Source organism: Semicossyphus pulcher, unplaced genomic scaffold (genome assembly GCF_022749685.1).
Source record: "Semicossyphus pulcher isolate SPU_LCO1_2020_fin unplaced genomic scaffold, fSemPul1.0.p SCAF_13, whole genome shotgun sequence".
Lineage (NCBI taxonomy): Eukaryota > Metazoa > Chordata > Actinopteri > Labriformes > Labridae > Semicossyphus > Semicossyphus pulcher.
This window is the reverse complement of record NW_027211637.1, coordinates 27293941-27310744: the sequence shown is the minus strand read 5'-3', so window position 1 is coordinate 27310744 and position 16804 is coordinate 27293941. Positions and strand designations below refer to the sequence as shown.

Sequence of the window (16804 nt, the reverse complement as noted above, 5' to 3'; positions counted from 1 at the left end):
AACATTGTGAAAGAAACACTTTACAGGATATTCATTCTTGAAGCCAAGGGCCCCCCCTTTGCTCAGGGCCCTTGGCATGTGCCCACTTTGCCCATGTGGTAATCCGTCTATGTCACTACCAAGGGAAGCAGAAGGCAGCCAGACAACTTTCGTAACCTAGCAACAGTAGGCCGGTGAGAAGCGCTCTGAAACTGAGGTCATGGGCGCTGCCAGCTCAAAAATCGCCCTTAGTTTACACAGGCCCTTAATCTGACAAATATCAGATTTAAAAGCTATTCACCTAAAATTCTGAATCTGTAGAAAATTGACAAAATGTTTGGTGCTATTTGTAGTCCAAGTATTATTGTCTTCTAGCATTTCAGCCTCGTCTTTGGACTGTGGTTGGATGCAGGAAAACGGTTCGTGTGGAGAGGAAAAGAGACAGAACACATCAATGTAATCCCAGAACTCCAGCTAGCTATTTGCTCTTACGTTACCTCTCAACTCCAACTCCATTATTGCTTTTCACATTGGTAGTCAAACAGTACTCAATGGAAAAACCCAGAGGAAGAGGTCTTGGTCGGATCTTCTTTATTGCTCATCACTTGGCCATCGCTCTCTGAGGCTATATTGTTGTCAGACTAGCTGATGGATTCAAGAGATTGCAAAAACTAGCAATTGGCATACATTGGGCATTGGGCTATATCTGGACTAACATGGATGTCCATCTTGCTTTAAAAAGGGACAGAAAATTCGAACTATATAGTCCAAATTTCAGTGACATGTTTCGCTAAATAATTACCTTGTTGACCTCATTAAGCCAAAACATGAGTCGGGTAAATGTTGGGAGCCTCCGATCAACGATCAGCACGATAATTGAAAATGAAGAGGTCAGCCAGAGAGTGGAATGATCAGTCATTTATTAAAGAGTATAAAACAAGAAAACACCACAGTTCATGTCACCGTTTTGTAACACACTCACTATTACAATCTCTCTTTTTATGCATTTGCACAACTCTCACACGTAAAGGTGCATTATGCATAGTGCCAGGTTTATAACACCAAATACATAAATAAACCACATGAAATTGGCAGTAAAAACGTAATTACTAATCAAACTAACTAAAAAAAATGCAGCTGCTTTGTCGTCCTCCACCACACACATAAACACACATTAGTACAGATTCTTAACCACTGTAATTAAGATCATCTACATTCAAATTGCCAGAAGTTCTGTATGAATTGGTGGTGTTAAATTATATGCTACTGTAAGTAATAAAGGAATCACTTTATTGATGCCTGTGAAATTTGATGTTGGTCCCAGTATTTTGCGCATGCACTCGCCACTCAAAGCATTTCCAATAGTTTTCCACAAGGCTATGTTCGCACTGATTGTGAGTAATTCAAGCAGAGATATGGCACCTCATTCTTGACATTGTGGGAATGTGGTCAATATGTCCTTTTTTCTTTTACCAGAGGGTTGTTTGTGGATTATCAATCACTTGTTTTGTTTTTGGAGTGATTCAAAAAGGTAAACGACAGACGCCATAAATTTCAAGCTTGAAACTTAAAGACAGTTGGACATTTTGGGAAATTAACCAATTCACCTCTCACATCTGTCCGTTAAAAGTGAAACTGGAGTGTGGTTAGCTTAGCTTAGCACAGACAAACAGTCTGGCCCCAAAAACAACAACTTAAATTGATTAGATATGAGATACGTTATTTAGTAAGCTTGAAAGGTGCTGATAGGTGGACCCTTGGGAAAGAGTCAGGCTAGCTGTTTCTCCCTGTTTCCAGTCTTTATGCTAAGCTAGCTAACTGGCTACTAGCTGTAGCATTATCATTAGCCTACATGAGAGAGGTGTCAATTTTCTCGTCTAACTCTCAGCAAGAAAGCAAATAATCATATTTTCCAAAATGTCAAACTATTTCTTTAACATACATTGATATGTACACAATTGTTAAAATCTAAAAATGTCAATTGAAAGGAAGAAATTCAAGTCTGCTGGGTGTTTTTTCTTTTTTTAAATCTTAGTTCTAGTCCTTGTTACACCTGTAGTAGTGACTAAATATAGTGTTGTCTATCCATCTGCGGTACTTGGACACAGCTGTATAGACTCCAGGGAACTTTGGATCTGCACATCCTCTGCCCCAGGACACCACGCCGTAGATCCGGCCCTCACATACCAGTGGACCTCCAGAGTCCCCCTGAAACATACGGAAAGAAGAAAACCTCAGGGATAACGTTATTATATTTGTATCTATGTATGAAACAGAGACTTTCTCACAGCTATTTTGTTGTTGTTGTCACTGGAAAATATCTATCTATATGTAAAATAGGACATTTTATATCCAAATGGCAGCATATCCATAAACTGACTGAAAATAATGACTTCTACGAACCTGACAGGCATCCTTTCCACCTATACTGTAACCAGCACAGAGCATGTTTTCTGTGATTGTGCCGTTGTAAGAGTCACTGCTGTTGCATTTTTGTGTGGACACGATGGGGATTCTGACAGTGCGGAGGGTGGAGGGGATCTGGCCTCCACCGGGGCTGGTGTATCCCCATCCTGACACTCGACACAACCTGCCCTCTGCTATGGAGGCGCCGTGCCGAGGCAGCAGAGCGATGGAAACGTAGCTGTTCAGGTTGACTGGGGCCTTCAGCTGGAGAGAGAGGGTGAACAGTGTGATCAGTAAACAGGCCAACAGAGAGTGACTTAATTAATGCAAACAAAGACGGAGTAACACCCTCTAAAAAACAATAATTGTCTACTTTTATAAGCATGATGTCGTGGTCATTGGTGCTGCTGTTGTATTTAGGGTGGGGAATCAAAAGTTGTGGCAGGATTTCTTGCTCTGTGCCTTCATAGATGGTCAGAGAATAGTCCCCTGCTACTATCAGCATCCTGTGAACCCTGCAGAGATAAAAAAAAAAAAGGACATTATAGATAGTACACTGGCTTTAAAACTGTGTTAAATTAAAATGAAAAGAAAAGGTCAACATTTTGGGATCTGCTTTCTCCCGGAATATGTTCTAGTATTCCTGCAGAAGCAGACTTAAAATCAGAACTTTTAGATCCTTTCCAGGAGCAACAAAAATAGCCTGGGAACCAGACGAACCTGCAATAATTCACAATATTCACATGGCAACAATTTTCCTTGTCCTTTGTCACTTTCGCTTAATCTGAATTCCAGGTTTTCAAATATACACTGCAGGGAATCGGGCCATATTTCTTGCTAAAGCAACATACTTGATGAATCACTAGCTATCAACTGCTAATGTTTACACCAATTCCTAGCTAGCCTGTTAGCTAGCTTACACTTCAGTTAGGTCGGTAGCATTTCAGTTGACTACGTGACATTTCACTTAGCTAGGAATGAACAACTTTCCCATTGAATCGTGTAACACTGTCAAACGGCAAAGTTAGCTAGGAAGCGGTTGAATGCTAACGTTAACATACATGAAAAGTGACTCAGAGGCGTTACTGGACGACTAACTCCTGTTTATAGAATATGGTTTGTTTGAGGACATTTCAGTTAGCTAGCTAACATTTCAATTAAGAATAACAACTTTCCCTTTGTATCGTGAAACACTGTCAAACGGCAAAGTTAGCTAGGAAGTGGTTGAATGCTAACGTCAGATGCTGTTTAACAGTAGTGAATGATTTATCAAATATGTTTTAACTTAAAGTATAAACATAAATAAAATGAAGCGTAATTGGACTACTAACTCAAGTTTATGGGCTAAGGGTTGTTTGAGGACATTTCAGTTGGCTAGGAATTAACAACTTTTCCACTGCATCAGGTTACACTGTCAAGCAGTAATGTTAGCGAGGAAGTGGTTCAATGCTATAACCTTAGCTGCTATCTAACGCTTGCGAAATGATCATATATGTTGTATTCATTCGAAGTAGATACAAACATAAATGAATTGTAAAGAAAAGTGACTCGGTATTGTTACTGGACCACTAACTCTGTGCTGAAATTTGGGAACTTGACAACACAAATAGTCCAGTAATTGTCTTTTAATAAAAGGACAGTATCAGTTTGCTGCTTAACTTTTCGGAATTAACCCCCCGGAAAATTATTATTGCTTCCTTGTAAGCTAAACTGTTTGTGTTGTTTGGTTTCAGTGAGCCTGAAGCCATCATATGTATGTGTCAGATTGCAGGACCACAGAGCTCCATTGTTACTCCATTGATACAAGTGCCTGTATCACTTTCGTTTGCTTTCTCTTAGCCCAGGTTACTTTCAAACTGATATGAACTCATATCTGATATGGCTCCAAATAATTGTATTTACACACAGAGACTCAAGTTGATGTCACCGAAGGTCAATAGGCCTTATATTGTTGCGTACAACCTACTTACATGGAGATGTTTAGCACCCTGTGATCTTTGAATTGTTGGTAAAGTTTGTGTTTTTGCTTGAGGTTGAAGTAATCTTTGACTTTGTCGAGGTAAATAAAATGGAGAAAAGTTAACTTACCCAATGTCACAGTGTGCGGCTGAAATCACCCAGTACTTATTTATCAAGGAGCCTCCACAAAAGGGCTGACGCAGATTCGTCTGTAACGTCACAACGTACTTGATTGAATGTGGAACTGGTGCGTGTCCTCCCACTATTCGGTCCTGTGGCTCTTGACCTGCTGCACACACAAAGGGAAATAAAGAAGATTAGATTCAGAGATAGAAACACCAATAACTGCCCTTAAGGTCTTTGTACAAACCCACACAAAGCTAACACAGTTGTAACGTTATTACAGAAGCTGCAGCATCAGCAGAAACAACATGAGTCATAAAAGAGAACAACAGCTGAAATCACAGCTCAGAGGATTCTGGATTAACAGATCAATAGAAACTCATCTCATCTGTGAGGTTCATTGATTCACAGTGACGATGAGTCCAGCCATCATTATCTAGCTGATGTTAACTGTTTGCAGATGACGCACTAATTTGATTTGACTTTTTACTTTTTATGTCGAGGTTTTTGGTTCCAAAAAAACAGTGGTGGAATGTAAAGAAAGTACGTTAACTCAAGTTTAGAAGTTTTTCAGAAGGAATCTGGTAAAGCGGCATCCCTCAAATCTTAGAACAGCAAACCTGCTCGGAAATTTCTAAAAGAATCCAAAGATCCATTTTTAATTTGTGTGCTGTTGCTATTTTTACCCATTAGTACTTTTTATTTTCCGTAGATCTTATCAGGTGATTTACTGATACTTGAATATTTCCATATTTGATACTTCATGCTTTTACTCAACTTTCATTTTCAGTTTCACCACGCAAATAATGGTAAATGGACTGTACTTCACACACTGATGGCAAAGGCCTTAGTGCCAATTTCCAATCAGGATTTATACCCATTCACACATGATGGCTATGCCTTTGGAAGCAATATGGGGTTCAGTGTCTTACCCAATGACATTTTGACATGTGACTGTAGCAGTCAGGCATCGAACCACCAACCTTCCAATTGAGAGACGTCCGACTCTACCACTGAGCCACAGCCGCCCAATAATGAGGTTATGAATTATGGTGCTACCTTACAGAATAAACCATCCAATAAAATTATTGAATCATCTCCGCTTTGACCAATTACAAACCTAAACTTGCACTTAATACACCAGTAATCCAATCATTTACTGTATAATAGTTTTTCCTGATGTCATAATAGTTATTTTACTTTTGATACGTAATACTATTAATGATTTTTTTAATGTGTATTTTAAAGCTGTCATTTCAGCTACCAAGTGACTACATTTGAAAATTAGCCACGACGACTAAACTTGCACATTAACTGAAATGTCTATTAATATGCTGAATCTTTAAACCCTATGAATAAATAAATGAATAAAATCTGAATTCCTCTGACACGGCTTCTTATTCTGTTTCAGTCACTCAGGTTTAACTGGGTTGAACCCAAAACTCAGAGAGCCTGAACTTGTCTTATGATGTCTTTTGACATTTCATATATCCAAGAGGCAGTCTGAATAATTTCTTGCATCCCTTCAGAGTTCACAGGCCTGAAACTGAGGTCACGTCTTCTGTGTTTTTTCTCTTGGCAGTTTGCAGGTTTCAATAACCCAAAGGGCACTTAAGGCAATTAAAAATGCACAAGTGTTTAGTGATTTATTGGCTGATTCCAGTAATTTTAGAGTCAATATATTTACTACATTTGTCAGGCCAGTGATTCAGTGTTTGCCCTGGAGAGTTACATTCCTGGTAGTAAAGAGCGGCTTTGACACAACAGATCTATAAACATCAATTCAGTCTGTTATGTTGTGCTTTTAATATTAACATTATTATTTATGTGATTGTTTTTGTGTACTTTCATTGCTTGTATTATCTTTCTGAGATTCTAAGTCTCTGGGGTTGTTTTGTGTGCATTTGTTTCTTTTTTCTATTTTTAACCTCCTACGATTTGTCAGTTGCTTGCAAACCAGTCTGAATTGCAGTTAACTTGTGTAAAAGTTGCTGTATTAAATATCAATTGATTGATTGATAGATAAGAAAACAAAATGTGCCTAACAGTTAACTGAGAAGATAGAACATGAACAAATACTTCAAACTTTAGAGAATTGGGGGGACTTTGGTGCACTTCAGTAGTTCTAAAATCCTGGCTACAGCCCTGAGAGCATCCACGCTGAAAACATATTAAATAATTATTTTCTTAAAGTATACACCACATTGACCAAGAGCCATTTCAGACACAGAGAAATGCCGTCAGGGATGGAACAACGCACTCCCATTACTGTCCCAGATATTGATCCTGAGCTACAATTAGCAGCAGTGGTGCGTGTAAAGAGCAGAATGGTAACTCTATACAGTATACAGCATGGATTGGGTGTGTGTGGGAAAAACACACACACACACACACACACACACACACACACACACATATAGGCGCTTTAGAAGGCGTTATGTAATGACCTTGGACCTGAACCTTGAATGGGTCTCCTATTGTTTGTCAGAATCCAGGGTTTTTCTGTTCAGTCCCATTTCAGTTCGAGACCTGTTAAGATCTGTTATCGAGTCTCCTTTCATGTTTTATCCTGGTGATATAATTGCCAGGCACAAAAGAGGGCGTTGACCACAATTACTCATTATCTGCCTTTTACTTTTGCCTTTGTCTTTCTTGTGAGTGATAAAATGCATTTTTAATACATTTAAAATCACGTTGCTGATGAAGTTTTAAGTGAATGTTAAATATTTACAAGAAGCAAATCCATGTACAAGATGTAAATGTATCAACAGTTTGGCCCCTTAACTTCTTTCCACACATATGCAAACACAGTAACAGATTAATTAGGAGCATGCTGAATTGCAACCGTAAAACACAACATTGATGATCTAAATTAACTTACTTAAAAAGGCTAACCCTTACAACAAAGATGAAGAGCTAGCTTAAAGTAAACCAGAGCTGTGCTCATTCTCAGTCTATTGTACTTAAAATTACTAAATCTTATGGTACATGCGTATTGGTGTACTATAGTAATTGTATTTAGATGTAATTTATTATATAGAAAGCTTTATATTTTATTTACAAAATACATGTTAAGGTCACACAAGGAACAAGAGCTGAAACGTAGCAATAGCTGCAAACTTACACACTATTTTTATGCTTTGTATTGGAAATAAGTTAAATTGCATTTTCACTATTGTATGAAAAAAAAAATTAAAGTTCAATTGGTGCCATTTCTCCCCAACTACTGTGAGTGTTATTCATGATTTAAAGCAGTAAGAAGCTCAGATGAAAATGTCTCGAGTCAAATTTTAATATCAAAAGATCATCTCAGGGGAGCAACAGGACTAAAAGTGCCAAAAAGTACAGCCAGCATGTTTTAAAACATTCATAGAAGAGATTTTAATGATGCTGATTCAGATACATCAAATACAATACAAAGTCGATTTATGAAGCTTAAACTAAGAGCATGACTTTTCAGGGTGTTAAACACAAAATGCATCTCGAATGTCCTGCCATTGTTACCCAGAGGTATAACCTCACTTACAGCCCTTTCATGCATACATAAACAGTCTGTAAAATATCAAAGTAAAACGGCGTACTTACAGTTTACAGCAAGGACTTTTAACAGCACACAGAGCAATAAAGATGGCAGCTCCATAGCGAGACAATGGAGAGATGCGTCTACGCGCCGAGAGGGAGACTTCACCTCTGTGCTACCTGTCTAATCTTCACAGGAGGACATCACACCTGCACGCTCAGGTTTCTTATAGTTTCTATTTCAGTTTCCATGGTCACCACCTTGTCCAGGAATAATATATAATTAAAGCTTGCACAGCAGTGCCCCCTTTTTTCACCTCTGCCATGACCTACTCATATACTCGGTCATTGTTTATGTAATCCCCTAATTTACTGAAGGCCCATTTTACTGTCACATCAAAGATAAAGGATGCACACGATTATTGTGTTGTCTTTATTCTGCACGTCATGTCATTTTACAGCTGCTCTAAAAGTTTCCCCGTCACCTGTGTCCAATATATCACATATTTCAGCCCCTTTTCTCTGCGTGAAACAAAAAGCCTGAATTTAATATTTGTTTAACCCACACCATTAAGTTCATCCAGTAGTTTTTTAGGGGACACCTTGACCACGTGTTCGAAATTAAGAGAAAAAAATTATGATATAATTTTTTCCACAATACAGACATAGAAAACATAATGCTGGCCACGGAGGTGAGCATAAAAAGCGTTAAAAAAAGCCAAAAAACTCGTGTGTATGTTGACTCTTACTTGCTGCGTTCACACATCAGCTCACCCCGACTTCACGCTGACTTTTTACTAGGGGGTTGGCAGGAAAACATCCGCTTAAAGTCGAGGTAAATGGATTCATCCGTTTGCAAATTTTGTGTGCAAGGAGCTTATGAGACGCAAAAGGTTTGTCGTGACCAAGTGTTGACGACATTTGTAGGATCACACATTTTATATACGAAATCATGCGTACCATTTAGGTAAGTATCTGTTAAACATATATTTTCATGCTGATATGGTGCTTTGTGATTAACTAATGTGTGTTACTTTGTTTAATGTATTTAGTGCTCTTCAATCCCTGTACGTATGTTTAGATTGTAATCTGACGGCAGATTAGTTTTAGGCTATCTCCGGCACAACAAATCAAATGGTAGCATCTATGTTTTTTTTTATTGGTAAGATAACTGGACAAAAAATTGACGTGATTGTCACTGCTAATATCGATTAAATGGGCGGCTGTCTTCCTAAATTAAAGAAGATTCAGTAAGAGTCTTCGCAGCACACGTCTCCCATATTTTTTTTTCCCAAGGAAGCATTAACAGGGGGTTTGACTGATGACAAGAAGCAAAAGCTTTTCCATCTGACCCAGGTCGAGTTGGTACTGCTGCTCCATATCCACTCTGCTGCCGGTGTGTCATTAAAAATGGAGCAGATCGCAGGCAGGTCTCATCACTGCTGCCGTCCCTCTGTGGAGTTCCTGACCTCGTCCGGCTAATGGCCCTCTCTGTTGCCCTCGCTGCTACTGATAGCTGCTCTCTCGGTGCCTCTCACGTCCCCTGAGTGCTGACCACTGACTTTTTTCCATGTGACCCGCCGCACAGTCCAAGTGCTGTTGTTATTACACAAGCCTGCAAGCTCCCCATTCTCATATTTGTCTGTCTGGCCCTGAGATGAAAAGTCATTGCTGTAAACGTCTTTGCTTATCTTGTGATATTAATTTCAGAAGATTTGAACGTCTATGAGCACAGCTGTATTTGATTTTAAAGGCATCTGTAAGCCTTGACAAAGATAAAAAACAACGCTTATTAGGGTTGACACATATCTAGGTTATAACATACTTGAGGGGCTTCAAGTGTTGCATTTAATTACTAGCATTAGAAGAACAACAAAAATGAAATCACTTAAAAAATAATTAATTCATGATGCAGTAACAAAATGTTTCACTGGAGTGTAGATGCTGAGAAAATCTTGGATTACAGTTTTCAGACAGTTGCCCTTAGGCTACGTGTTAGCTAGCCTAATACCTACTGTCATCTCGTCTCCAGCAGTAGCATGACTCAGCACATGTAGCCTTATTCAAGCTAGCGAAAAAATAGCTGAAAACAAACAAATGTCCCCAATGAATCAAAGTCCCTGCCCTAGTTTTCCATTAATACAGGTCACATGCGTTTGAGCAGATGGGCTTAACTAGGTGAAACTTTGTTTTGTTGAACTCTGTGTTGAGGTTGGTGCTGGTGGTTTTTGATGTTAGCTAGTGTTGCACACTGTTAGCGCTGTAGGGGAGCTGAAGAGAGGCACTGCACATGGGAGCAAATAAACATCACAGCTTTTGGATTTTTCAGGTGCAACTGACCTGAGTCCTTCTACATATGCTGGTTCACATGACTGTATAGGAAGGTCTCATTGTTAGGTGATGTAAAAATCTGTTAATTTATTGACATTACAGAGCAATTTATAGATCGCCCAATTTTGAGTCATATGTTAGTTAGCTAACGTACAGTATGTCTTGTCAATTGGCTAGTTATCTACGAAAACAGTTCCAGTAACTGATGTCTTAGCTAGTTAAGATTTAAGTAATGTGTGTAATGGTTGCAAGGAAAGATTTGTAGTGCCATTAAGTTTTCTAGGTAAACAGGAAGTCCCTGTAGCATGACAACACGAGCTTTAAAGCTAACTCCCTAGCTTATTTTGGTCATTAGCATGTCTTGTCATTTGAAGTATGTTAAACTGTGTGAACTTTGATTTAAAATCTTTCCAGTTTACATAATTATTAAACATTTTCTCAGATTAGTCAACAATATTTCATAATGCACCTTTAATGGTTCAATGTAAATGGGTCACATATTAGCAAGCTAAGGTTAGCCTGGTTACTGAGCTTCAGTTAGCTAAGACATAGTTCAAGTAACTGGGTGTAAATATGTAATAATACATTTCAAAGAACTAATTGGTGTGATGCAACCCTTTGTTAATATTATGTTATGATTATGCAAAGTGTGACTTTTATACATTACCTCCAGGGGCAGATAAGCCTCGCCTTGAAGCCTCGGGTATAATTTATTTACTTGTAGAACAGTACAATAGGCACTGCCTGCGGGCGATTTTCCTGCAGGCTGTCATTGTAAAGACGAAGCCGAGCCTGAAGGTGAGAGAAACTGCTGCTCCTCCCTTTTTAACAGGCCCCAGCTGAGGTGATTCAGGCATTTAATCCAGATTCCTCCAGATAACTCATGTCTCTGTCAACTCCCTGTGGAAATACAAAGGAGGAAGACAAGGAGGCAGGCACGGAGCACGCTAGTAGGATTACATGTCACACGTCCTCGGGTTTGGCTTGAGGTCTGTGTTCTGGGGTTAGATTTGAACCCTGTTGGGAGCCCAAATGTTTTCAGTCAACCCAATATTGCTAGACACATAATCAGCTTCTTTAGTATTAGTCTTATCAATGTGGCAGCATGTATCTGCTAGTACGTGTACCAAAACCAGTCTGTGTAGTACAGTAGAACTATAAGCCATTGGAAGCCTATTGTAATGGAGTGAAGTTTAGGTTTCCTTTGAGTTATATGATTAATTACTGTATATGTTGGCATCTCTAAAATGTATTTTACATTTATATTAGTGTTTAACTTTTAAACAGCATGATCACAACACTTCAGCAAGTTCTAAAGTGGTATAATATTTCGACAGTATCATTATCACAGTCAATCAAAGGGTGGATTAAGGCAGTGATGACTAAAACTAATTTTTAATTGCATTTGCAAAGCGAGATGAATGCTGATCTGTACACGGGACAGGTTTTGATTTCAGGTCCTTCAGTTAGACAATTTAAATAAAATAGTCAATGTCAAGTTTCTTTCTTTGCTCCACAACAAACATGCAATAAATTCACATCATGACAAATTAATATGAACAAACTCCATCACATCAACAGGCCCATGAACACGTACTCTGTTCGAAACCGTGGTGAAGCTGATGACCCTGTAGAGGCCTTCCCATCATGAATACCTCCACATCCCAAGGCGCCGCAGAAGACCAGTGCATTGAAACAGACATAATACAAGGGAACATTAAGCTTTGTCATATAGTAGGTCAGTTTCATTGTGACAGCGTGAGATGGACACAGCACAAAACCAGACGAAAAGATAACTTAAACAAAAGGTTTGGACACGGTTAGAGTTACACTATAAGAGGGAACACAAGAGCTTTGGTCCCACCAGTTGGAGATATTCTCTGGGCTTCTGCGTTGGGCCTTACAGGTAACATAGAGGTGAGTCTAACCTTCTTTTTTTTAATTATTGAATTATAGTCAGGTGTATAACCAAATTTCAACGTAAGACAAAAATGAACAATAACCTGTTAAATATATGTTAAAATATAAGCTTGGTATTGAGCTTATTAAAAATTGTATTTTAGTTTCAAAGTCTGATAAAGACGATACAGTAGAGAATTTATATGATTTCAGTGAGGTCTTAATGTATTGTCGTACATTAACAGACTATTTCCAGTCTGTTAATAGATTAATCTATTAGTTGTGTTTCTTGAATGAGAAAGTTTTGCTTTTAAAATGTTGGCATTTATATGTTATATGTTGCACTTCACGTACTTACAACAACATCTTGTAAGTCAAAATCTGTAAGTCATATATATTTAAGTATGAGTTAAAATATTAAAATAAAACATTACACAGAGGGAAATTAAGCTGCTAAGTTGTGTAAATGTGCGTGCAGCCTACTGATAAAAGATGTAACGCTAACTTAATTTAGGTTAATGTGTTATTAATGTGTTAATTTATTTTTGCTTACGCAGAGATAATTTGATTTAATCGGGATTCACAGAGTAATTTAATTGTTTTTTCCCTCCTTGTATAGAAGCTATTAAAAGTTGTTATTATTTTACAGATGGGAAGCAAAAATATGACACCACTGCGAAGGTCTACAGTGCTGTTGCTTTTGGCTTTCTCAGTATCAGGTAGGTTGCTCAATCAAGAAATTCCTGGGTGCATAATTAAATGTATTAAATCCTTTACTCAAGAAATGTATGTTGATAAGGAGTAATGGACATACATGGTCTAAAACCTCTCTGGTGTCTGCTGCACCATTGAGAATCAGATATGAATTAAATTTAACTTTTATAAACCAAAATAACTCTGTTGTTTCTCCACGTCTACAGAGACATTTGCAGTGAGGATCATTGGAGGTCGTGAGGTGCGGCCAAACTCGAAGCCAAGTCAGGCGTCCGTGCAAGATAAGTCAGGGAACCACTACTGTGGAGGAACCTTAGTGCATCCTCAGTGGGTGGTGTCTGCTGCCCACTGCCTGAAACCGTGAGTACTGCCACTAGACTGTTACACATATAAATGCTGATGCTTTGAGACGTTTTCACATAATTAAAGTATTAATTCTACACTGTATAACTTCTCTGTGACATTTAAAATTCATGCATTACTTGAGTACAATATATTCAAGAAATTATTATCAGTAAAATTACTCATGACCAAAAAATGTTCCCTTTGACAGTGAAACTATTACATTTAATAATAAATAATCATACATTTTATTTGATGGCGCCTTTCAAGTCACCTTACAGAACATTACTCGAACATTATTAAAACCAGACATCAACCTAAAACAAGTGTAGTGCACAGTGTCAGAGTGAATGTTGTGATGGAGTCTGACTGTCTTATATGTTGGGGGACTCCATAAGGTTATTATTACTAATTAGGTTGTTAAATTAGGGTAATATTTTTGTGTAGGACTGCAAATATAGCTATTTTTATTATGACTTGATCTGCTGATTAATTTCATCATTAAGCAATTTTCCATTTGGTTTGCAAAAATGTTGAAAGTGAAAAAATCTTAAATGATAATCCAACGTAAATGATTATCCAAATAGTTGCTTATTGTTTTTTTGTTGATAAAATACAGTTTTGTGCATAAATCTTAATTTGTAAAGTAACTAAACCTGTCAGATAAATGTTAGAATGATTATATTGCCCTCTGAAGAGTAGTGAAGTAGAGAAGAAAGTGGCAAAAGAAGGAAAAAACTACAGTAAAGAAACCGGAACTCAAGTACAGGACTTCAGTAAAAAGGCTCAGAATCCCCCTTTAGTTTTTAAAAGTGTTAATTATGTAATTTCACATGAGAGGGAGTGATGTACTGAAAATCATCATGGCTGTGATTGGGTCATAGGCACGAGGCCGCAGATAATCATAGCCGTGACGATATTCAGTACATCATCACAGCCTCGAGTGGGATATTGGTTTTATACAACAGTTATACAAGCAGCAAATAGCAGTAAAAAGAATTACTTTACAGATTACTTTTTGCTCCACCAACTCAACTAGTTCCACATCTTAACGGAAACTGGACTTTTGTTGCCAAGCAACCCAAACATTCCCCTGCAGTCTGTGTCTCCAGGTGACCACAAATCCGATTTGTTTGCTGTGTGATTCAGAGGTACCAGCTTGATCAATCTAGACATATACGGTCTGCCGTAATGTTAATAAAACAGTAAACAGTATTCAGAAAACCTGGCTGAGGCGGGGTGATAAATCTGTGTCCCAAACCAGGGGCTGCAGCCTTCGAAGGCTGTATATGAAGGCCGAGTGCGTCACAGAAGCACGTCCAAGGCTATTCCAATTCAAATGCTCCTTCAGATGCGACCAACAAATGCGCGCTCCTTTCCCCGGCCGTGAAGGATCCATCGGGTGCATCCTTTGCAGCCCACCGTATCCCAAGATGCATTGCGTGGCAATTCAAACGACATGGCGGACTTCAAAACGGCAGAGGAATACACTTTAAAATGTAAACGTTTTTGGTTTCAACTCAACCAAATAGTATTCCACATTTAACACACATTAGGAAAACGAAAGGGCCCTCGAAACAAATTATCTTTAAACTATTGGGTTAACTTAAGCAACGTTAGTTATGCTAGCTATTTAGCCCGCTAGCTACCTGTGGCTTGGAAACAGGAGTAGTATTTTGGTGACGCAAGGGTAGACCAGACCGTCTCATTTCAGTTCGGCTTAACGGTCTTCCCAGGCTATGAATGGAGCATCCTCCGTGGACCGCCTCCTTCGAAGGCTGCAACCCATGGATTGGGACACAGCTACAGAGTGAAAAGTCCCAGTCAGCACTCATGGAATGCCTCTTGTCCAATCAGATTACTTGGTCGGAACCAACTGTTGTATAAGATTGTATATTAATCAAATGTGTAAGCAGAAATGAGTGACAGCATTTTTCATTTTCACAGCTAAAGCCTAAAAACACCTAATGTTGTTTTTGTTTTGCTTTTAAGGAAAGTTCAGATGACAGTGGTGTTAGGTGAACACGACCTGAAGAAAAAAGAAGGATATGAACAGGCCTTTAATGTTTCAGATATATTTGTCCACAAATATAATTACAAGACATTCAACAACGACATCATGCTCCTCAAGGTAAGCAGAAGAGTAGAAGCTGGACATTATAGATACGATACATGAACTTAATGACACATGCAGACGCTCTTCACAAAGGGGCCATTTTCAACTGGAATCTTGAATGCTGTTATAATGTTGTTTAATAAGTTGCATAAATCACTCATTATTCGCATAAATTGACATACAATACGTCGTATAAATGAAGGGAATCTGACAAATCATTTTAATTTTACTGCTTCTAGATTGATGAGCATTAGAAAAAAAAGTTATATTGAAAATCCAAAAGAACATCAAGCCATATTAGAAAAAGTAGTAAGCAAGTAAAACAACATATTTAATAACTCATTAGCTACTGTCAGACAACAGCTAACGTTAGCATTGAACGCCTTCCTTGGCTGGGTGTAACATTACGTTAGCTAGGAATTTACGGCTTTCCTATTGTAATCTTCTACACTACCAAAATGTAATATAAGTTTTTGGCCACTTTCTATCTTATGGTAATGCTAGCTAGTGAGTGGCTAAATGATAATGTTAGCTGTTTGAAATACGGTCAGATTTGCTTCATGATTTTGTTTATTTCCACTGTTCTTTCTCTTTTCAGTTGCTTATCAATCAAGAGGTGGTGAAATGATAATGATCCGTCAGATTTCCTTAATTTAAATGGCTTGCAACCTAAAAAACGGCAGTACGACATTATAACAGTATTTGAGCTACCCTACTTAAATGTGATGTCGGAGGAAAATGGTTGCCTTGGTAAAATGGTCAATGGTGCCTGAACTTTGGTTTGTGTTACAGCTGAGTAAGCCGGCAAAGCTGAACGCTTATGTGCAGCCAGCTATTCTGCCAGATGTAAAGGCTAAACCACTTCGTGCCGAAGTCTGCACAGTGAGCGGCTGGGGTGTGACAAAGCTTTACAGTTACACCCTCTCTCCTGTGTTACGTGCTGTGGACGTGCGGATAATCCCTTACTGCCATTACTATTACTGGGGGATGATCACTAATAACATGGTGTGTGCTGGATCTCGGATGGGTGGCAAAGATTCCTGCCAGGTACTGACTTTGAGCTTATACCATCAATGTGTACCATTTAAGACTGGAAGTGAAAATATGATTCACCATCTTTGATTTGTCTTGGTGATGCACAGGGTGACTCTGGTGGTCCGCTTATCTGCAATGGCCGTTTTGAGGGCATCGTCTCCTGGGGTATCAGTTGCGCAAACCCATACTTCCCTGGAGTCTACACCAAAGTGAGGAACTACGTCCAGTGGATCAAGTGGATTATTGACAAACACACACCATGAACAGTCCCCACATTTCACCCAATACACAACAGTAATCTGAATGGTCTTTTTTAAATTCTCTTATTACTTTCCTTGTGGTTAAGATAAGTTTAATTCCATATACTTGTTGGGTTTAGAA

General features: G+C 38.6%; 2 protein-coding genes across 2 annotated transcripts; one reads left to right on the top strand and one right to left on the bottom strand.

Moving 5' to 3' along the window:
• Positions 1 to 2016: 2016 nt before the first annotated feature.
• On the bottom strand, positions 2017 to 8107 carry LOC138589842 (trypsin-3). The gene is made up of 5 exons (XM_069660307.1): positions 8053 to 8107; positions 4474 to 4630; positions 2759 to 2900; positions 2383 to 2649; positions 2017 to 2187 (listed from the first exon to the last, which is right to left on the bottom strand). Exons 1-5 carry the CDS (start codon positions 8105 to 8107, stop codon positions 2017 to 2019), a joined length of 792 nt encoding a protein of 263 aa, XP_069516408.1.
• A 4773-nt stretch (positions 8108 to 12880) lies between these two features.
• Positions 12881 to 16686, top strand: LOC138589292 (trypsin). The gene is made up of 5 exons (XM_069659506.1): positions 12881 to 12935; positions 13137 to 13290; positions 15265 to 15403; positions 16181 to 16435; positions 16531 to 16686. Exons 1-5 carry the CDS (start codon positions 12881 to 12883, stop codon positions 16684 to 16686), a joined length of 759 nt encoding a protein of 252 aa, XP_069515607.1.
• Positions 16687 to 16804: the final 118 nt, after the last annotated feature.